The sequence below is a fragment of the Embiotoca jacksoni genome, unplaced genomic scaffold, assembly GCF_022577435.1.
Source record: "Embiotoca jacksoni isolate LCO1_2020_lvr unplaced genomic scaffold, fEmbJac1.0.p SCAF_8, whole genome shotgun sequence".
NCBI classification, from domain to species: Eukaryota; Metazoa; Chordata; class Actinopteri; family Embiotocidae; genus Embiotoca; species Embiotoca jacksoni.
The window spans coordinates 1975118-1998150 of NW_027185436.1; the positions used below are offsets into that span (position 1 = coordinate 1975118).

Consider the following 23033-nt stretch of genomic DNA (forward strand, 5'->3'; position numbering starts at 1 on the left):
GCTCTGCTGCCTTCCTGTCAGCTGTTTAGTCAGATGAAGCGTCACTGAGATCAACTGGAGCCGCTGTGTTCACTCTGAACTTCTGCCATCTTCTTTCTCCAGTGACTGAGTTGCACTGACAACACTGAGTTGGCTTCTCTTCGTAGGGTGTCTCTCCCTCTTTTCCCCTCCCTCTGTCTCCAACCTTATTCAATCATTTCTCTGCAGTTGTCTCTTTCGGTCACTTTGGGTTTCTTCTGTATAATAATACGAGTCCTCTAGTTCTCTGATTCTTGGGATTATTGCTCTGTTCTCTTACGTGCTACACGTGTTTCTCTAACTTCAAGACAATGAGTTAAGGTGTTATCAATAAAATGACAGTTTCAATAGAAACTTCAAGGTCTCTGTGTTTAAAGACATAAAACTGCAGCGTGGTTTTGATCTTTTTTATTGACAGAAATAAACCAGAACATAGATGAACTCACATTTCTGACAGTTTGATCATATTTACTCATCAGGTAAAGAACTGAAGTTCTGAATGCAGCTTCAAGGAAATCCACAGTTAACAAGAGGAAATCCTGAATGTGATGATGTTTCACATCTGACATATGAAGTGAGAGTTTCCATAAACACACCAGAACAAACAGCAGCTGAATGTTCAGGAACTATGAAATAAAGTATTCACTGCAGCCACTAAAATACACTCAATACAAAGACTGAAGGAAAAGTTCATCATTCATCAAGAACATTTGCTCCAATGTGAACCTTCGCTGTCTTTATCTGACATGTTTATTATTTTATGGGAATTTATGGACTAAAATGATCAACAGGTTTATTAGAAATAGTCTTTAGTTGCAGCTTTAATCAAAACAATCTGCAGTTTTCTTATAAATCTCAGTTTGTTCTGAAGCTTGAACAGGAATATAATTTGTGTTGAACATTATCAAACAGTTTCCACAAACTTTTCAAACAGTCCAAGAAACAAAAATAAAGAAGGAGATTTAGTTTGTCTGAATAAAAATGAATGAATGTATAAAATATATCAGACAGTCAACAGTAATCTGCACTGATGCACATTTTAAACACATAACAGGTGAGTTATTACATGAACGTCCACTGTTTGGTCCGTTCTGCACATTAAACATGAGCTTTTATTAAAACAAGTAAAGTAATGAACTGATTTATTCTAATTTGGAAAAAATAAACTTTCAAAAGTAAATGTTAAATGTCAAAAACAAAACTAGGTAAGATGAAACTTTTCTGTGCTCATATTGTTTAACATTAAAACCTTGTTAGAAACCATTTTGTTCAAACTTGATCTTCATTCTTGGAGAATTAAAGAACCACATTTATGTTTTAACATCTTATTCAGTGATATTTCATCTTTTGTAGAACATAAAACAACAAAGGAATGTAATTAAAGTCATATTTCTTCTTTAACAAGGATTTCTACATTTTCTCACGTAAAAGAGAACAAACTAGAAAAGTTTAAGATTCAAAGATAACTTCCCCCCAAACAAATCATCACCACACAAACAACTAAATCACTTCCCTGAATCACTCTGACAGACTTTGATATCAGAAGTTTTGGCATCACCAGCTTCTCCAATATAGAATAATGGGAAGAGTTTCTCAGTGAAAGTGTCTCTGTGAGTGTAGATGTGAGTCATGTCTTCAGGGTTGTAGAAGGACACCTCCCCCATGTCATAGTCCAGCTGGACTCTGATCCTCTGGAGACTCTTCTTCACTCTGACAGTCTCACCAACACCATCAGTGTATTTTCCACTGCGATGCGATAAACACCAGACTCCATATTTTGGTGAATAACAACACGCTCCCTTCCTGTCAACTGACTCTTTAACTAAACCTATAACCCAGTCAGGATGGTCTCCCACCTCCACCTCCCAGCTGTGTTTCCCTGAGCTGAAACCCTCAGAGCCCAGAACAGTGACATATTCAGTGTTTCTCTCTGGATTGTCAGGAAGCTGCTGCTTTGCGTCTCCATCTCTCACACTGGTCAGATCATCAGACAGATGGAGCCATCGGCTTGCAGTGTTTGGGTCCAGAATGACAGGACTGAAGTGGACCTTCTCCTTCATCTTCTCCCAGACTCTGAAGGACAGGTTGCCCAGGTGTTTGGCCACATCTATCAGCGCTCCTGAGACCAGCTGTGGATCTGACAGTGAGCTCTGGGCTCTGGCTCTGGTCTGAGTGGCTTTATAACTGCTGAGGAACGGCACGTTGTGTTTCTGCAGGTCTTCTTCAACAGCACAGATACTGTCTGACAGAGAGGACATCTGCTCCTGAATCCTCTTCATCTCTCTGCTGATAGTCTTCCCCTTCTGCTCCTCTTCCTCCCTCAGAGCTGCCAGTCTGGACTCCTCTTCCTCTTTCAGGAACTGGTGGATCTTGTTGAACTCTGCTCTGATCTGCCTCTCTGTGGACAACAGCTGCTTCTTGGAGTGTTTACTCATTTCATTGTATGTTTCCTCCACTTGTTTGTATTTGTCCTTCTTGTCCTGCAGAGACTTTAAGTCAGATTTCAGCTGCTCCTTCAGATCACTGACTGCTTGTTCTACAGGAACCACTTTGTGAGTCTGGTGGAGAGAAAACTCACAGACAGGACACACAGCTCTCTGCTCGTCCTCACAGAACAATTTGGGTTCTTCTTGGTGTTTTCTGCACATCACCTCCATCTTCTTCTGTTCGTTTTCTGTCTCAGATGATCCAGATTTCTGTCTCCCAGCAAACGAGTCAGCCAGTTCCTTCAGTGTAAAATTCACTCCAGGTTCTTCTTTAGAAGATTTTCTTTTACAAATTGGACAGTTTTTGTTTCCAGCTTGTTCCCAGAATTTCTTTAGGCAGCTTGAACAGAAGTTGTGGCTGCAGCTCAGAGACACAGGATCTCTGAAAGTCTCTGAACACACATGGCAGCTCAGGAAACTTTCTAAAAGAGCTCTCTCAGCCATTTGTGATTGAAGTCTTTTAAAAGCAGGACTCACCAAGTTACAGTTTCTTCAACTTTCCACTTAAATTCCTCCAAATAAATGTTGTTCAGCAGAGATCTCACACCCTGTAATGGCGTCTCGGCTCTCTTCAACAATGTCAAAGTCTACTTTCATGTTATCACCTCGTCACGTGTTAAACTATTACCTGTCAGAAAAGCTGCAATGTAAAGTGTCTCCAGCAGATGGTGTCAGGACGTCTTCCAGAGGGACATTTTGGACTTTTCTTTGAGTACAGAACAACTTCCTTGTTGTAAAGTTGGCAAACAGAATGAAATGCTCACATCTTAATATATTCATGTATTTTCTTTATTTTTAACGTAATAAAACATTAAATTGTGACAGTTCTTAAAATCACTTCCAACTCTAACAAAGTGGAGGTTTGTTCTTTAGTCCTCCAGTGAACAGTGAACATTTCAACACGCTGCTCAAAGCTCACAGGGAACCAGTTTTACTACATTTGATCTTCAGCAGCAGTAACAGGAAACATGTTGTGCTGACATGTCAGCATGAACGTGTTCATTTACACTTTGATTAAATGTTGGGATTCACTCAAACTTCAGCTACATGTGGCACAATAAGTGGTGCACAGCTTATTGAATAAGTCATGTTTTGATCAAATGTAAGTACAGAAGGAGTTTTATATGTTCTGAATGTGTTCTTTGTGTTTTTAGGAGAAGGAAGATCTGTTTTAGTAAAAGTCAAATGTAGGTCCAGTGTTATTCATCCCAGTATTAAGCAGCAGTGTCAGTAACCAGCCAGCAGGTGTCAGTGTCGTTGTGTGAGCAGCGTATACTAACCACGGTATTAAAACCACCTATGCAGAGGCAGTGAAGAGGGTCAGGCAGAGTGGAGGAACTGATGGAAGAAGTAAAGCAGCAAAACAACCCTGCTACCTGGAGGGGCGGGACTTAACCTCCTCCTCCAATCAGAAACCTTAATTGCCTGATATAGCCAATGAGAACTACGTCTGAGTGAAGTGGCTATGATTGACACCGTGTTTAGCAAATAGACAACAACAAAGGAAACATACAATAACCCGCGCAGTTTTACTACTTGGGTTACAAATAGATGAGCACACATTGAAGGGAAAGGTGGCAACGAGGTGTTGGTATGTGGAGATTTGAATGAACATAGCATGTTATGGAGTGGAGTAAGAACAGATGCAAACGGTGACGTAATAGAAGAGTTACTAGAAGAAGATAATTTGGTTTGTTTAAATGATGGTAGAGGGACTAGATTAGATGTGAACACGGGGAACACGTCTTAACACTGTTTAACTATAGTATCTAGAAATTTAGCAGCGATATGTGAGTGGGGTGTAGAAGATGAAACTTCAGTGGGTAGTGACCATTTTCCAACATGCTGTAAAATATCATTACAAAGCAGTAAGGAACCATGAGATCTAGCGGAGAAGTGGATATTTAGTAGGACAAAGTGGGACATTTTTAAATGTATATGTGAGAGAGAAATAGATAAAATAGACTTAAATGAAGATATTGAGAAGATTGATACAGAATTGACATTTACAGTCCTGGAAGCTGCAGATCAAACAATTGCTAAAGGAAAAGGACGGATGAAAAGAAAGGCTGCCCCCTGGTGGACAGATGAGTGTTAGAGAGCAGCGAAAGAAAGAAACAAAGGTCTTAGGTTGTTCAGAAAATCACTTAATTTCCAGAATTTAAACATTTAAAATCCTTCTGAAAGCAAAAAGGGAAAGCTGGCAGAACTTTTGAAGCAGAATTGGGAGATCAACACCTGCGGGACAGATTTGGGGGATGATGAGAAGCATGAGAGGAATTAGAAGAGGACGGCAGCATCCAGTGTTGAAGAAGGGGAGGAAACAGCAGCGTCGGATGGGGAGAGGGCAGAGATGATGGCAAAATACAAACAGAAATCCACAGCTCTGTCAACCTGACAGTAGAAGGTAAGAGAGGAAGGGAAAGGACACGATCAGCTCATCCTGGTATTCATGAAAGAAGAGACAATACTAACAGTCCACTTGATGCCACGTTTACTTTAGAAGAGTTGAAAAGAGCGATAGAAAGAGGACGACTTACATCACCAGGGAAGGATGACGTGTTACATAATAATAAAGCGTTTAGGTCGTTTAGTAATGATGAAATTGTTCTGTTTTCATCATCAGGTTTGGGAAGTGGGGAGACGACCTAGTTCTTGGAAAGAAGCTGTGATTATTCCAATCAGGAAACCAGGCAAGGACTCATCAAACCCAATGAATTATAGACCAACTAACATCTCATGTAGGTCAGATTATGGAAAGAATGATTAAGACAGATTAACATTTTATTTGTAAACCAGGGGAATGATAACAACTCATCAAAGTGGATTTCAGAAAGGTAGAGGAACTATGGACCCAGTTATTTGTTTAGAAACAGAAATGACAAAAGCTCAAGTGAATAAGGAGTCAGTGATGGCTGTGTTTTTTAAAAGGCAGATGATATGGTTTGGAAGGAGGGATTGTTGATGAAATTAAATATGATAGGAATAGGTGGCAGAGCATATCATTGGATTAAAGACTTTTTATTGAACAGATTTGTGTGTCGTGTGGTTTGATGATAAATTAACATTGAATGATCATATTCAGAGGATAGTTATCAAATGTAAACAGATTTTAAATGTAATGAGGTGTCCAACAGGGTCAGAATGACGAGCCAGCACATCTGATGTTAAAAATATGAATGTCGCTCTGATGAGATCAGTCCTTCATGATGGTCGTGTTGTATTCGGATCAGCTGGAAAAACTTCATTAAAGGAGCTGGAGGTGGTGAATCCGAAGCTCTGAGACTCTGTTGTGGTGCTTTTAAAACAAGTCCTGTGTCTGCTCTTCAGGTGGAGGAGGGTGAGACGCCGCTGCATGTGAGACGCAAACTCTTAACTATGAACGACTGGGACAATCTTCAAGGACGTTGTGGAGATAATCATCCAACCACAAAGCTGCTTCTCCCATGTTGGGAGAGAGAAAGGACCAAACAGGATTATCCAGACATGTCATTAAATCAGATAACATTCACCCCTGATGTACCGTTATCAGCAACACCACCTCGGCTGGTTCCCTCAGTGTCAGTTCATAATTACTTTTTGGGGAAAAGTACTGTAAGATCTTGGTGATATTGCAGGAGTGGTGGAGGACAGACTACAGACCACATATCAATCATTTACCCCGAAACACACGGACGGATCTAAAGATCCTAATACAGGTAGAACTGGTTTTGCGGTCAACATATGCAGTCAAAAGGAAAACATCAGACAATATCTGTTTATACAGTAAACTCCACCCACCCCCCCCCACTGCTGCCTACCTGTCCGTCAACCTGTCAGCCACATTCACGGAGGAGCCAACTTCCAGCTTGGAGTGGAATCGAGAATATCTGCATTTGGACTCAGACATTTTGTGTGCCTCCTGTTGGTTATCTATACCGAGGAGAAATAAAGGACTTGGTTCACCTAAGATTCTGCTGTTGTGTCTGCATTTGGGTTGTTTGAAGCACACCTCATAACAGCTGTAACTCCTCCAACATGGCAGCATCGTCTCTCATCACCACCAAGAAATGTTCTTTAAGTCTTTGTGTCTCTGTTTCATTATTTGTTCATGACATGCAGGAAGTGTTCAGGCTGTAGTGAAAATGATCTGTTTAATAAATCTGTTCAGAGACATTCATCCATTGAAACATTTAAATCCTCCTGACTGAATCTTTTGTATTCGTTTGGTTATAATATAATTCTTGACGGTAAGAGACAGTCGTTCAGGTTGGAGGACTTGTTGAATGGTAGTGTAGAAACTATGTTGTTTACTAGTGAGTCAAACATTGTTGATTATATGTTACAAGGCAACAAGTATTTTAATGTGAAGCAACAACTAATGTGATTCAACACAACAACTAACAGAGATTCAAAATAAACAGTAAATGATTTCATGTGATTGAAATCAAAGATTTACTGAAGATTTTACAGATTTAAAAACATGTTCAGATGTTTGAGTCATTAGTCATCACGTGACATCTGTCAAAAACAAATCGTAAAAAAATACATTTTCCAGATGACATGATGATTTGAAGATTATAAAGTTGAACAAAAATGAAACCCAAGAATGAAGAAAACTACAGAACCTGCTACACAACAACTTCATCAGATGTGACTGACTTTATTCTCTATGAAGTCCTACTAACATGTTGAATAAATAGAAAAGACTGATCCAGCTTCACATCTCTGTTTTCTCATATCTTTTATTTAACAATTAATCCTGAATACAGTTGGATTTGAAAGATTCCTTCAGAAAGAGGAGAAAATCTACCATGAACACTAAATACATCCAGATCACAGGATCACATTTAAAGTTGATGTTCAGGATGAAAACCTGTTCAGGATAAGAAAGGCTGCTGGACATCGGCCCCTTGAACAAAGTCCACTTCCTGGAGGCGGGGCTTAATGATCCTCCTCCATGGAGAACATGCAGGAGCTCTCCAGGCTGCACAGAGACCAGGATCCTCTGGACCGAGTCCAGTCCTGATCCGGTTTGTTGTGAGACACTAGCTCCTCACTTAAAGACCGACTCACTAATAGATGTTCTGCTTTAAAAAAAAACACATATCATCGAAAACAACGACAACAACGAGTTTTTCTTCAATATCAGTAAAATAAATGAGAAGAAGAGAGAAAGAACAGAAAAGATGACAAGAATTCAACATGTATTATTTTCAGTAATCGTCTGTATGTTTTACAGCTCAGGTTTGATGATGGTGAAAAGCAGAAAGTCAGCAGAAAGGACTCATGTCAGACAGATAATATTAAAAGTAAATCATTTTTAAACAGGTTTTTGATGAAGTGTCCCATCAAGAGACATGATTAATATTCAATAAGGAAACAGTGTTATACTCATATAAATACATATAAATAACTGTAAATACTTTTATCAACCTCTGCAGTGAACATTAATATTAAAAAGGTCAGAAAGTGGAAATAAAATATTCAGTGTTGAAATAACCAGCCTGAACAGATCTCTGTCTCCATCTTGTGGTGATCACAGGAATTAAAATCCCTCCATTCAATCACATCCTGAGTGTAAACTGTACAGTCAGTGGAGTTGAAGACATTCTGCAGATGGAAGAATTATGTCCCTAAAAAATGGATCAAGTTGGAAACAAAATGAATTTAACACTGAAATAGTTTTTCTTTGTTGTCTTCTTTTGCCGTTTCCACACATTTGTTAAGATTTCTCACTTACATTACTGACCTTGTTCTGTATAAACTATAAAATATCACATAATTCAGCAGCGCTGTAAGAAGACCAAGTCTAAACTAAATTATTGTAAAACACATGTTTGAAAAGAATAAAGTTCAAAAATCCAAAACTGGAATCATTCATCAAAATATGAAAGAAAGTCAAAAACAGAAATGATGAAAAGACTGAAACAGATTTTATTACAGAGGATATATTCTACTTTACAATGTTGTGTTACTAAAACAAAGATGCTGATAACCTGAAATATTTAAACATTTGATCAGTAAAGTTTGTGTCCAGCTGATATGAAACAGTTTCATCACTTTGTAGACAAAGTTTGTGTTGAATTCATCTTTCTTTTAAGAAGTAGAACAACTTCAACATTAAAGCTTCTGTAATGTTTTAAAAAACAGAGAAAGTAACATGAGAACACGACTGTGCAGCACAACGTGAGAACTCACTGGACACACGACATTTGTTATAAGACAAGGAAGCAGCATCATGAAGATTACAACATGATCAGAGTCATATTACAACTTGACAAACATTTTGGAGAATTCCATCAAACGTAAGATGATCATTAAAAAACAGGAGTCTCCATTTAAAAAAGAAAAGAAAGGAAAACAAACAAGGAAACCCTTCATCACTGAAGTCTGTCAAAGAGTTATCTCTGGGGGGAACAACTCTTTAGGTTTTCATGTTGCACTGAAGTTCCATGAAAACAACAAAATGAATGAAAACCATTTTACCTGATTGATTTCAGACGGTACACAGTTGGAGAAACAATTTCTGTGATCCTCGACATCAAATCAAGTCGGCTGTACAACAAAATAACATCATGAAAAGACACATGGTGCTTTTTAATTCATTGAGACTCTGAGAATAAAGAGGAAAATAATCCAATTAAAATGTGTTAAAGACTAAAAACATGTGACACAACCAGAAACAAAGTATTTGATGCAGCTGGTGAGTTTAGTTGCTGCTAACTCAGCTAATAATTAAAACCACGTCAATTTGTTTCAGTGAGATTTTAAACTGAACATGTAATAAAGTTTCACTTTATAGATTTGATATCTTTCTGGATTATCTGATGTTTAACTTGATTTTTCAGATCTGAAAGGAGTAGTTTTAACACGCCTACTTTTCTAAAGTAATGATTAACTTTCCAACTAAAAACTATTTCTGGGTTTTACATCTTTTAAATTTTGTACATCAAACCTTTGTTGGATGGTTGACAGTATTTCAGAACACAGAGACCGTGATACAAATCAATGAAGGGACATCAAATCTGCTTTAAAGAAAAAATAAAAGACATCAAGACCAAAAATGTTTGACTGTAAAGATTGAAGATGAGTTTAGAGTTAAATAAAAAATGAAACACAAAAAAAAATAGAATTCAGGAATTTGGACATTTGAACATTACAGAGAAATCTCAGTCTGACAGACTTTAATATCAGAAGTTTTGGCATCACCAGCTTTTCCAATATAGAATAATGGGAAGAGTTTCTCAGTGAAAGTGTCTCTGTGAGTGCAGATGTGAGTCATGTCTTCAGGGTTGTAGAAGGACACCTCCCCCATGTCATAGTCCAGCTGGACTCTGATCCTCTGGAGACTCTTCTTCACTCTGACAGTCTTACCCACAACATCAATGTATTCTCCACTGTCATAATCTAAACACCAGACTCCATATTCTGGTGAAGCATCATACTCTCCCTTCCTGTCAACTGACTCTTTAACTAAACCTATAGTCCACTCAGGATGGTCTCCCACCTCCACCTCCCAGCTGTGTTTCCCTGAGCTGAAACCCTCAGAGCCCAGAACATCAAAATAATAAGTGTTTCTCTCTGGATTGTCAGGAAGCTGCTGGTTTGTGTCTCCATGTCTCACACTGGTCAGATCATCAGACAGATGGAGACATTGGTTTGCAGTGTTTGGGTCCAGAATGACAGGACTGAAGTGGACCTTCTCCTTCATCTTCTCCCAGACTCTGAAGGACAGGTTGCCCAGGTGTTTGGCCACATCTATCAGCGCTCCTGAGACCAGCTGTGGATCTGACAGTGAGCTCTGGGCTCTGGCTCTGGTCTGAGTGTCTTTATAACTGCTGAGGAACGGCACGTTGTGTTTCTGCAGGTCTTCTTCAACAGCACAGATACTGTCTGACAGAGAGGACATCTGCTCCTGAATCCTCTTCATCTCTCTGCTGATAGTCTTCCCCTTCTGCTCCTCTTCCTCCCTCAGAGCTGCCAGTCTGGACTCCTCTTCCTCTTTCAGGAACTGGTGGATCTTGTTGAACTCTGCTCTGATCTGCCTCTCTGTGGACAACAGCTGCTTCTTGGAGTGTTCACTCATTTCATTGTATGTTTCCTCCACTTGTTTGTATTTGTCCTTCTTGTCCTGCAGAGACTTTAAGTCAGATTTCAGCTGCTCCTTCAGATCACTGACTGCTTGTTCTACAGGAACCACTTTGTGAGTCTGGTGGAGAGAAAACTCACAGACAGGACACACAGCTCTCTGCTCGTCCTCACAGAACCAAGAAGGGACTTCTGGATGTTTATCACACAGCACCTCCTCCTTCTCTTTCTCCTTTTCTTTTACCATCTCAGGTGAACTGGTCCTCTGTCTCTCAGCAAAGGAGTCAGCCAGTTCCTTCAGTGATAAATTCACTCCAGGATCGTTTGAAGATGTTCTTTTACAAATTGGACAGTTTTTGTTTCCAACTTGTTCCCAGAATTTCTTTAGGCAGCTTGAACAGAAGTTGTGGCTGCAGCTCAGAGACACAGGATCTCTGAAAGTCTCTGAACACACATGGCAGCTCAGGAAACTTTCAAAAAGAGCTCTCTCAGCCATTTCTTCTGATTTATTTACTTAAGATGTATTTTAATTCCAACACTCACCAAAATACAGTCCCTTTGATTTATGATCCACCTTATTCGTGTTCTTCGGTACCGACTCCAGTTTTTAATGTAACACCGTCACTGATCAACAAAGTGAATCTTTCAGTTTCATTTCTTCGTGTTATGGGAGGAGCTGATTAGAATTAAACTGACATTTCACTGTGTCTCCACTAGATGATGCTGTTTCTGTGTTACACTTGTTAAAGAAATACTCCACCATAAACTTCATGGAGTTTTTCCTTCCCCTCCCAACATCAGTTTCAAGAGGGCTCCCACACTACGGGACACTTTCTTCTTTTTGCCCTTTTTATTTGAACACCTTGTGTTGACTGTTTGAACAATAATCCACATTCACAGCATTGTTTTTAGCAGTTGGTCAGATAAACAAACATTTATGACATATTTAGTGAAGACTTTGAAGGAATTTGTCCAATAAATCTAGTGTGTTACATAGACTACACTAGTTATTAACTGCTCCTCCGAACCGAGTCTCTGGTCCGAGTTATCTGCTGTCAGCTCCAGGTGTTACAAATAGCTGCCTTTTGTACACAGCTGAGAGAATATGAGGAGCACTCGTTGACCATCAGCACCAAGAGTGACGGCTGCTCCACTGAGCCTGCATGTCACTTTGAGGAACAGCACTGGAGTCCAACAGGCTGATTAGAGGCAGTTCAGAGAGTGAATGATCTCCAGCAGGGGGCGCTGTCACACAAAGTAAAACACAGATGGACGGCAGACTGATGCTTCTCATGGAGCTGCACAATAAGTTGACTTTAGTGTCGGATCAAACAGACGATCCAGTCAGAGACAACAGCAGTTTATCACTGTAGAACAAGAACCAGCTTCCAGTCACATTATTGATCAGGGCGGCACAATTATCACTAAAATGGCACCAATGTGTCTGATAAATCATGACTGGAGGATTTATAGAAGCTGAAATCATGAATGAAAGTAAACAACTGTGCAGCCCTACATATAAACTACTTGATCTGTCCTCCTCTCGTCTCTTGAGGTCAGTGAGAGCTCTGCTGCCTTCCTGTCAGCTGTTTAGTCAGATGAAGCGTCACTGAGATCAACTGGAGCCGCTGTGTTCACTCTGAACTTCTGCCATCTTCTTTCTCCAGTGACTGAGTTGCACTGACAACACTGAGTTGGCTTCTCTTCGTAGGGTGTCTCTGCCTCTTTTCCCCTCCCTCTGTCTCCAACCTTATTCAATCATTTCTCTGCAGTTGTCTCTTTCGGTCACTTTGGGTTTCTTCTGTATAATAATACGAGTCCTCTAGTTCTCTGATTCTTGGGATTATTGCTCTGTTCTCTTACGTGCTACACGTGTTTCTCTAACTTCAAGACAATGTGTTAAGGTGTTATCAATAAAATGACAGTTTCAATAGAAACTTCAAGGTCTCTGTGTTTAAAGATGTAAAACTGCAGCGTGGTTTTGATCTTTTTTATTGACAGAAATAAACCAGAACATAGATGAACTCACATTTCTGACAGTTTGATCATATTTACTCATCAGGTAAAGAACTGAAGTTCTGAATGCAGCTTCAAGGAAATCCACAGTTAACAAGAGGAAATCCTGAATGTGATGATGTTTCACATCTGACATATGAAGTGAGAGTTTCCATAAACACACCAGAACAAACAGCAGCTGAATGTTCAGGAACTATGAAATAAAGTATTCACTGCAGCCACTAAAATACACTCAATACAAAGACTGAAGGAAAAGTTCATCATTCATCAAGAACATTTGCTCCAATGTGAACCTTCGCTGTCTTTATCTGACATGTTTATTATTTTATGGTCATTTATGGACTAAAATGATCAACAGGTTTATTAGAAATAGTCTTTAGTTGCAGCTTTAATCAAAACAATCTGCAGTTTTCTTATAAATTCTCAGTTTGTTCTGGAGCTTGAACAGGAATATAATTTGTGTTGAACATTATCAAACAGTTTCCACAAACTTTTCAAACAGTCCAAGAAACAAACATAAAGAAGGAGATTTAGTTTGTCTGAATAAAAATGAATGAATGTATAAAATATATCAGACAGTCAACAGTAATCTGCACTGATGCACATTTTAAACACATAACAGGTGAGTTATTACATGAACGTCCACTGTTTGGTCCATTCTGCACATTAAACATGAGCTTTTATTAAAACAAGTAAAGTAATGAACTGATTTATTCTAATTTGGAAAAAAAATCAATTATCAAAAGTAAATGTTAAATGTCAAAAACAAAACCAGGTAAGATGAAACTTTTCTGTGCTCATATTGTTTAACATTAAAACCTGGTTAGAAACCATTTTGTTCAAACTTGATCTTCATTCTTGGAGAATTAAAGAACCACATTTATGTTTTAACATCTTATTCAGTGATATTTCATGTTTTGTAGAACATAAAACAACAAAGGAATGTAATTAAAGTCATATTTCTTCTTTAACAAGGATTTCTACATTTTCTCACGTAAAAAAGAACAAACTAGAAAAGTTTAAGATTCAAAGACAACTTCCCCCCAAACAAATCATCACCACACAAACAACTAAATCACTTCCCTGAATCACTCTGACAGACTTTGATATCAGAAGTTTTGGCATCACCAGCTTCTCCAATACTGAAATATGGGAAGAGTTTCTCAGTGAAAGTGTCTCTGTAAGTGTAGATGTGAGTCATGTCTTCAGGGTTGTAGAAGGACACCTCCCCCATGTCATAGTCCAGCTGGACTCTGAACCTCTGGAGACTCTTCTTCACTCTGACAGTCTTACCAACACCATTAGTGTGTTTTCCACTGTGATGCAATAAACACCAGACTCCATATTTTGGTGAAGCACTTCTTTCTCCCTTCCTGTCAAATGACTCTTTAACTAAACCCACAAACCAGTCAGGATGGTCTCCCACCTCCACCTCCCAGCTGTGTTTCCCTGAGCTGAAACCCTCAGAGCCCAGAACAGTAGAATATTTAGTGTTTCTCTCTGGATTGTCAGGAAGCTGCTGGTTTGTGTCTCCACGTCTCACACTGGTCAGATCATCAGACAGATGGAGACATTGGGGTGCAGTGTTTGGGTCCAGAATGACAGGACTGAAGTGGACCTTCTCCTTCATCTTCTCCCAGACTCTGAAGGACAGGTTGCCCAGGTGTTTGGCCACATCTATCAGCGCTCCTGAGACCAGCTGTGGATCTGACAGTGAGCTCTGAGCTCTGGCTCTGGTCTGAGTGGCTTTATAACTGCTGAGGAACGGCACGTTGTGTTTCTGCAGGTCTTCTTCAACAGCACAGATACTGTCTGACAGAGAGGAGATCTGCTCCTGAATCCTCTTCATCTCTCTGCTGATAGTCTTCCCCTTCTGCTCCTCTTCCTCCCTCAGAGCTGCCAGTCTGGACTCCTCTTCCTCTTTCAGGAACTGGTGGATCTTGTTGAACTCTGCTCTGATCTGCCTCTCTGTGGACAACAGCTGCTTCTTGGAGTGTTCACTCATTTCATTGTATGTTTCCTCCACTTGTTTGTATTTGTCCTTCTTGTCCTGCAGAGACTTTAAGTCAGATTTCAGCTGCTCCTTCAGATCACTGACTGCTTGTTCTACAGGAACCACTTTGTGAGTCTGATGGAGAGAAAACTCACAGACAGGACACACAGCTCTCTGCTCGTCCTCACAGAACCAAGAAGGGACTTCTGGATGTTTATCACACAGCACCTCCTCCTTCTCTTTCTCCTTTTCTTTTGCCATCTCAGGTGAACTGGTCCTCTGTCTCCCAGCAAAGGAGTCAGCCAGTTCCTTCAGTGATAAATTCAGTCCAGGATTTTCTTTAGAAGATTTTCGTTTACAAATTGGACAGTTTTTGTTTCCAGCTTGTTCCCAGAATTTCTTTAGGCAGCTTGAACAGAAGTTGTGGCTGCAGCTCAGAGACACAGGATCTCTGAAAGTCTCTGAACACACATGGCAGCTCAGGTAACTTTCAACAAGAGCAGTTTTCTCAGCCATTTGTAATTGAAGTCTTTTAAAAGCAGGACTCACCAAGTTACAGTTTCTTCAACTTTCCACTGAAATTCCTCCAAATAAATGTTGTTCAGCAGAGATCTCACACCCTGTAATGGCGTCTCAGCTCTCTTCAACAATGTCAAAATCTACTTTCATTTTCTCACCTCGTCACGTGTTAAACTATTACCTGTCAGAAAAGCTGCAATGTAAAGTGTCTCCAACAGATGGTGTCAGGACGTCTTCCAGAGGGACATATTGGACTTTTCTTTGAGTACAGAACAACTTCCTTGTTGTAAAGTTGGCAAACAGAATGAAATGCTCACATCTTAATATATTCATGTATTTTCTTTATTTTTAACGTAATAAAACATTAAATTGTGACAGTTCTTAAAATCACTTCCAACTCTAACAAAGTGGAGGTTTGTTCTTTAGTCCTCCAGTGAACAGTGAACATTTCAACACGCTGCTCAAAGCTCACAGGGAACCAGTTTTACTACATTTGATCTTCAGCAGCAGTAACAGGAAACATGTTGTGCTGACATGTCAGCATGAACGTGTTCATTTACACTTTGATTAAATGTTGGGATTCACTCAAACTTCAGCTACATGTGGCACAATAAGTGGTGCACAGCTTATTGAATAAGTCATGTTTTGATCAAATGTAAGTACAGAAGGAGTTTTATATGTTCTGAATGTGTTCTTTGTGTTTTTAGGAGAAGGAAGATCTGTTTTAGTAAAAGTCAAATGTAGGTCCAGTGTTATTCATCCCAGTATTAAGCAGCAGTGTCAGTAACCAGCCAGCAGGTGTCAGTGTCGTTGTGTGAGCAGCGTATACTAACCACGGTATTAAAACCACCTATGCAGAGGCAGTGAAGAGGGTCAGGCAGAGTGGAGGAACTGATGGAAGAAGTAAAGCAGCAAAACAACCCTGCTACCCGGAGGGGTGGGACTTAACCTCCTCCTCCAATCAGAAACCTTAATTGCCTGATATAGCCAATGAGAACTACGTCTGAGTGAAGTGGCTATGATTGACACCGTGTTTAGCAAATAGACAACAACAAAGGAAACACACAATAACCCGCGCAGTTTTACTACTTGGGTTACAAATAGATGAGCACACATTGAAGGGAAAGGTGGCAACGAGGTGTTGGTATGTGGAGATTTGAATGAACATAGCATGTTATGGAGTGGAGTAAGAACAGATGCAAACGGTGAGGTAATAGAAGAGTTACTAGAAGAAGATAATTTGGTTTGTTTAAATGATGGTAGAGGGACTAGATTAGATGTGAACACGGGGAACACGTCTTAACACTGTTTAACTATAGTATCTAGAAATTTAGCAGCGATATGTGAGTGGGGTGTAGAAGATGAAACTTCAGTGGGTAGTGACCATTTTCCAACATGCTGTAAAGTATCATTACAAAGCAGTAAGGAACCATGAGATCTAGCGGAGAAGTGGATATTTAGGAGGACAAAGTGGGACATTTTTAAACGTATATGTGAGAGAGAAATAGATAAAATAGACTTAAATGAAGATATTGAGAAGATTGATACAGAATTGACGTTTGCAGTCCTGGAAGCTGCAGATCAAACAATTGCTAAAGGAAAAGGACGGATGAAAAGAAAGGCTGCCCCCTGGTGGACAGATGAGTGTTAGAGAGCAGCGAAAGAAAGAAACAAAGGTCTTAGGTTGTTCAGAAAATCACATAATTTCCAGAATTTAAACATTTAAAATCCTTCAGAAAGCAAAAAGGGAAAGCTGGCAGAACTTTTGAAGCAGAATTGGGAGATCAACACCTGCGGGACAGATTTGGGGGATGATGAGAAGCATGAGAGGAATTAGAAGAGGACGGCAGCATCCAGTGTTGAAGAAGGGGAGGAAACAGCAGCGTCGGATGGGGAGAGGGCAGAGATGATGGCAAAATACAAACAGAAATCCACAGCTCTGTCAACCTGACAGTAGAAGGTAAGAGAGGAAGGGAAAGGACACGATCAGCTCATCCTGGTATTCATGAAAGAAGAGACAATACTAACAGTCCACTTGATGCCACGTTTACTTTAGAAGAGTTGAAAAGAGCGATAGAAAGAGGACGACTTACATCACCAGGGAAGGATGACGTGTTACATAATAATAAGGCATTTAGGTCGTTTAGTAATGATGAAATTGTTCTGTTTTCATCATCAGGTTTGGGAAGTGGGGAGACGACCTAGTTCTTGGAAAGAAGCTGTGATTATTCCAATCAGGAAACCAGGCAAGGACTCATCAAACCCAATGAATTATAGACCAACTAACATCTCATGTAGGTCAGATTATGGAAAGAATGATTAAGACAGATTAACATTTTATTTGTAAACCAGGGGAATGATAACAACTCATCAAAGTGGATTTCAGAAAGGTAGAGGAACTATGGACCCAGTTATTTGTTTAGAAACAGAAATGACAAAAGCTCAAGTGAATAAGGAGTCAGTGATGGCTGTGTTTTTTAAAAGGCAGATGATATGGTTTGGAAGGAGGGATTGTTGATGAAATTAAATATGATAGGAATAGGTGGCAGAGCATATCATTGGATTAAAGACTTTTTATTGAACAGATTTGTGTGTCGTGTGGTTTGATGATAAATTAACATTGAATGATCATATTCAGAGGATAGTTATCAAATGTAAACAGATTTTAAATGTAATGAGGTGTCCAACAGGGTCAGAATGACGAGCCAGCACATCTGATGTTAAAAATATGAATGTCGCTCTGATGAGATCAGTCCTTCATGATGGTCGTGTTGTATTCGGATCAGCTGGAAAAACTTCATTAAAGGAGCTGGAGGTGGTGAATCCGAAGCTCTGAGACTCTGTTGTGGTGCTTTTAAAACAAGTCCTGTGTCTGCTCTTCAGGTGGAGGAGGGTGAGACGCCGCTGCATGTGAGACGCAAGCTCTTAACTATGAACTACTGGGACAATCTTCAAGGACGTTGTGGAGATAATCATCCAACCACAAAGCTGCTTCTCCCATGTTGGGAGAGAGAAAGGACCAAACAGGATTATCCAGACATGTCATTAAATCAGATAACATTCACCCCTGATGTACCGTTATCAGCAACACCACCTCGTCTGGTTCCCTCAGTGTCAGTTCATAATTACTTTTTGGGGAAAAGTACTGTAAGATCTTGGTGATATTGCAGGAGTGGTGGAGGACAGACTACAGACCACATATCAATCATTTACCCCGAAACACACGGACGGATCTAAAGATCCTAATACAGGTAGAACTGGTTTTGCGGTCAACATATGCAGTCAAAAGGAAAACATCAGACAATATCTGTTTATACAGTAAACTCCACCCACCCCCCCCACTGCTGCCTACCTGTCCGTCAACCTGTCAGCCACATTCACGGAGGAGCCAACTTCCAGCTTGGAGTGGAATCGAGAATATCCGCATTTGGACTCAGACATTTTGTGTGCCTCCTGTTGGTTATCTATACCGAGGAGAAATAAAGGACTTGGTTCACCTAAGATTCTGCTGTTGTGTCTGCATTTGGGTTGTTTGAAGCACACCTCATAACAGCTGTAACTCCTCCAACATGGCAGCATCGTCTCTCATCACCACCAAGAAATGTTCTTTAAGTCTTTGTGTCTCTGTTTCATTATTTGTTCATGACATGCAGGAAGTGTTCAGGCTGTAGTGAAAATGATCTGTTTAATAAATCTGTTCAGAGACATTCATCCATTGAAACATTTAAATCCTCCTGACTGAATCTTTTGTATTCGTTTGGTTATAATATAATTCTTGACGGTAAGAGACAGTCGTTCAGGTTGGAGGACTTGTTGAATGGTAGTGTAGAAACTATGTTGTTTACTAGTGAGTCAAACATTGTTGATTATATGTTACAAGGCAACAAGTATTTTAATGTGAAGCAACAACTAATGTGATTCAACACAACAACTAACAGAGATTCAAAATAAACAGTAAATGATTTCATGTGATTGAAATCAAAGATTTACTGAAGATTTTACAGATTTAAAAACATGTTCAGATGTTTGAGTCATTAGTCATCACGTGACATCTGTCAAAAACAAATCGTAAAAAAATACATTTTCCAGATGACATGATGATTTGAAGATTATAAAGTTGAACAAAAATGAAACCCAAGAATGAAGAAAACTACAGAACCTGCTACACAACAACTTCATCAGATGTGACTGACTTTATTCTCTATGAAGTCCTACTAACATGTTGAATAAATAGAAAAGACTGATCCAGCTTCACATCTCTGTTTTCTCATATCTTTTATTTAACAATTAATCCTGAATACAGTTGGATTTGAAAGATTCCTTCAGAAAGAGGAGAAAATCTACCATGAACACTAAATACATCCAGATCACAGGATCACATTTAAAGTTGATGTTCAGGATGAAAACCTGTTCAGGATAAGAAAGGCTGCTGGACATCGGCCCCTTGAACAAAGTCCACTTCCTGGAGGCGGGGCTTAATGATCCTCCTCCATGGAGAACATGCAGGAGCTCTCCAGGCTGCACAGAGACCAGGATCCTCTGGACCGAGTCCAGTCCTGATCCGGTTTGTTGTGAGACACTAGCTCCTCACTTAAAGACCGACTCACTAATAGATGTTCTGCTTTAAAAAAAAAACACATATCATCGAAAACAACGACAACAACGAGTTTTTCTTCAATATCAGTAAAATAAATGAGAAGAAGAGAGAAAGAACAGAAAAGATGACAAGAATTCAACATGTATTATTTTCAGTAATCGTCTGTATGTTTTACAGCTCAGGTTTGATGATGGTGAAAAGCAGAAAGTCAGCAGAAAGGACTCATGTCAGACAGATAATATTAAAAGTAAATCATTTTTAAACAGGTTTTTGATGAAGTGTCCCATCAAGAGACATGATTAATATTCAATAAGGAAACAGTGTTATACTCATATAAATACATATAAATAACTGTAAATACTTTTATCAACCTCTGCAGTGAACATTAATATTAAAAAGGTCAGAAAGTGGAAATAAAATATTCAGTGTTGAAATAACCAGCCTGAACAGATCTCTGTCTCCATCTTGTGGTGATCACAGGAATTAAAATCCCTCCATTCAATCACATCCTGAGTGTAAACTGTACAGTCAGTGGAGTTGAAGACATTCTGCAGATGGAAGAATTATGTCCCTAAAAAATGGATCAAGTTGGAAACAAAATGAATTTAACACTGAAATAGTTTTTCTTTGTTGTCTTCTTTTGCCGTTTCCACACATTTGTTAAGATTTCTCACTTACATTACTGACCTTGTTCTGTATAAACTATAAAATATCACATAATTCAGCAGCGCTGTAAGAAGACCAAGTCTAAACTAAATTATTGTAAAACACATGTTTGAAAAGAATAATGCTCTTCCTCTGTATATCTGATTTTGTAGATAGTACTGAGTGAGGTCGTAGGTCACAAGATAAAGGTACAGAGACGTTGTAACTGAGACTATAGAACCATGTTGTGCCAAAGATAGACCAATATTTGACAAGTATGATGAGTTCATTATTTTTCCATCAGTCTCCAAATGTTTGTTGATGGGTGACGGGTGTGAACCAGCTACTACGGAGCCATGCTGTTTTCATTTTACACGGCATCACACCCTTTTGGGGGGGGTTGTATTTTCCTTATATACAGTACAGTAATCCTGGAAGTAGACATAGCTGTAATTGTTATCATTTATTCAAAAAATTAGATTTATTTTTGAATCTTCATTAATATTTTTATGTTCAGGACATTCTTGTCATAAAAACATACGTTTCTGCTACTTTTGCTGCCACTTTTTTCACTTTGTGTATAACTGCACTACAGTATGTGGGTTAAAGGAGCCGTTGGGAATTTTTGAAATACACTAATTTGCTTTGTAGCTTAGAGTTGCATGAAGATTATTACGACTCTCATATGTTTGAAGCTGTGGCCAGGAAACTGTTAACCTATCTATGATACTATTGTGAGTCGAGCTCGGCATCAAAGACAAAAAGGAGGAAACTGCTAGTCATCCAAATCCACCTACCTGCAGCTCTACAGCTCACTAATTAACCAGTAAGATCTCTTTGGCTTATCTCTGTAAACATAATCAGCTGCTGGCAGTAGCTTCAAATGGATTGTGCAGAATTTAACATTTGGCAACAAAGCAAATCAGCTTTTTGATTTGGCTGACATTATTGAACTGCTCTTTGACCTCGGGCAGCTCGGTGTAAGTCACACTTTCATTTGTTGTATTTGTTGTTTTTTTCCTTCTCAGGGTTGAATGCTGTCGTTTTGTCTGTCAAGAGAGTCTCTCTGAGGAGGAAGAGGAAGAGGAGGAAGGGAAGAAAGAACACATCCAGTGTCGGTTTAGGAGCCGGGGCTCCTCGCCCTCCAACAACAAACCTTTCCTCACTGGACGCCCGGTCTCAACCCCCAGCATGCATCTCTTCTTTTACTACTCCTGCCCCCTGTCTGTCACTTACCCAATAACCCCTTCTGACAACCATCCAATGACAGCCACTCAACATCCATCAGCTGGACAACCTTAATCCCCCCCTCCTCCCCCACAGCTTCCTGTTCTTCCCTCCACCACACTGGCTGTTTGATGGGGGTGGGAGTGTGTGCAGCACTGGGTGTGGTTCCTTCTTCCTGTGGTCTCTTCCTCATCACCACAGTTTTTGTGACACCAACCCTCTTGTCCTCCTGTGAATCCACACTCGTGTGACATAAACACTGCACTGGAAATACAGTATGTAAAGTTTGAAGTAAAATCTATTCATATCATTACTATATTACTATTATTATGATTATTACACATTTGCAATTGTATATGTAATTTGTATAATTCAGAATTCTTGATGCCAGTGGTTTCTGGAGTTGAAGGAAATCTTTTTTTGGCTTTGTTTTTTCTCTATCTTTTTAAGGAAGCATGTTTTTCCCCCCAATATTAACAGTGGCTGTTTTTTATTGTGGCTATTAAGTGGAAAATTATATTGGCAGTTTTTGTAATTTGCTTCTTGTACATTCGCTATAATACTGCGCCCAAAATCATAGTTGACATGTTTCTGTTTGTTTGTTTTGGTCTTTTCTTTTTTCCCCGTTTGTTGTTGTTTTTCTTGCCTTTTTTTGGAGGGGGTGTGTCTGAGGTGTCATATGTGAATCAGACCGTGAGTCCTTATGCGTGTGTGTAAGTGTGGTTATTTAAGCCAGACACATAGCTAGTCCAGTCATAATAACTCGGTACATTAAGCTGTTGTTTGTCCCTTGTTGCCGTGTGAACGGCAGGTGGAAGGATGAGTTCAAACTCAGTGTCTTCCTGCATCAAAGCAAAACAAGCAGCAGGCCATGACGTGACTGTTCCATCATGATAGAGCTGGGATGGTGTGTAATGTCCTGTACGCTGGTGCTCTGACTGCTGAGCTGTAAAACAGGAAGTACATTGATATTTTCTGTGAAGTGGAGCCTTGTTAATTGTGTTCTGTCTCTGCAGGAGCTGCAGGGCCTAAGGTGGTGGGGTTGGTGCCTCCTGGTGTTGGTGTCTCCCTTCATATGCTGTGTGGTTTAGTGCACCCCTGGTTCTGAACCCTCACGTGTGCTTGTGTGTGTGATTGTGTGATCGGGGTGCCCCCTCTTTTTGGGATCCTCATCTTTAATGGTCCACCTCTCCACTGGTAAGCTGCAGCCCTGAACATCTTTTTAAATAACTGTGTAGGTTAAAACGTCTTTATTAGTAGTTAATGTTTCAAATGAAATCTGATTGAAACACCGTATTGAATATTGAATGTTATAATGAAGAATAATTGCTTGTAATTGAACCACGTCTCCTGCTCATCAGTATAACGAACCTGAGTGTCTCCTGAGTTCTTCATACTGTGTGGGGCAAAACTTATTCTTCAGGTGAAATTCCTAAAGTGGCGTTGTCGTACTCTTACTAAT

The 23033-nt window shown here is 39.6% G+C and overlaps 3 protein-coding genes across 3 annotated transcripts; all 3 read right to left on the minus strand.

The window, feature by feature from the left end:
- Nucleotides 1–1227: 1227 nt before the first annotated feature.
- Nucleotides 1228–2948, minus strand: LOC138191492 (nuclear factor 7, brain-like). Its single transcript, XM_069138342.1, has one exon. It carries the CDS (start codon nt 2946–2948, stop codon nt 1524–1526), a length of 1425 nt encoding a protein of 474 aa, XP_068994443.1. The 3' UTR covers nt 1228–1523.
- Nucleotides 2949–8397: 5449 nt separating this feature from the next.
- On the minus strand, nt 8398–11192 carry LOC138191495 (nuclear factor 7, brain-like). Its single transcript, XM_069138353.1, has one exon. It carries the CDS (start codon nt 11068–11070, stop codon nt 9643–9645), a length of 1428 nt encoding a protein of 475 aa, XP_068994454.1. The 5' UTR covers nt 11071–11192; the 3' UTR covers nt 8398–9642.
- Nucleotides 11193–13367: 2175 nt separating this feature from the next.
- LOC138191545 (nuclear factor 7, brain-like) lies at nt 13368–15099 on the minus strand. Its single transcript, XM_069138421.1, has one exon. The coding sequence runs from the start codon at nt 15097–15099 to the stop codon at nt 13666–13668; it is 1434 nt and encodes a 477-aa protein (XP_068994522.1). The 3' UTR covers nt 13368–13665.
- Between the last annotated feature and the right edge of the window lie 7934 nt (nt 15100–23033).

Excerpts from the sequence above, each read along its gene's own strand:
- LOC138191495 (XM_069138353.1), bottom strand. The coding sequence starts at position 11,070 with ATGGCTGAGAGAGCTCTTTTTGAAAGTTTCCTGAGCTGCCATGTGTGT.
- LOC138191545 (XM_069138421.1), bottom strand. The coding sequence starts at position 15,099 with ATGGCTGAGAAAACTGCTCTTGTTGAAAGTTACCTGAGCTGCCATGTG.
- LOC138191492 (XM_069138342.1), bottom strand. The coding sequence starts at position 2,948 with ATGGCTGAGAGAGCTCTTTTAGAAAGTTTCCTGAGCTGCCATGTGTGT.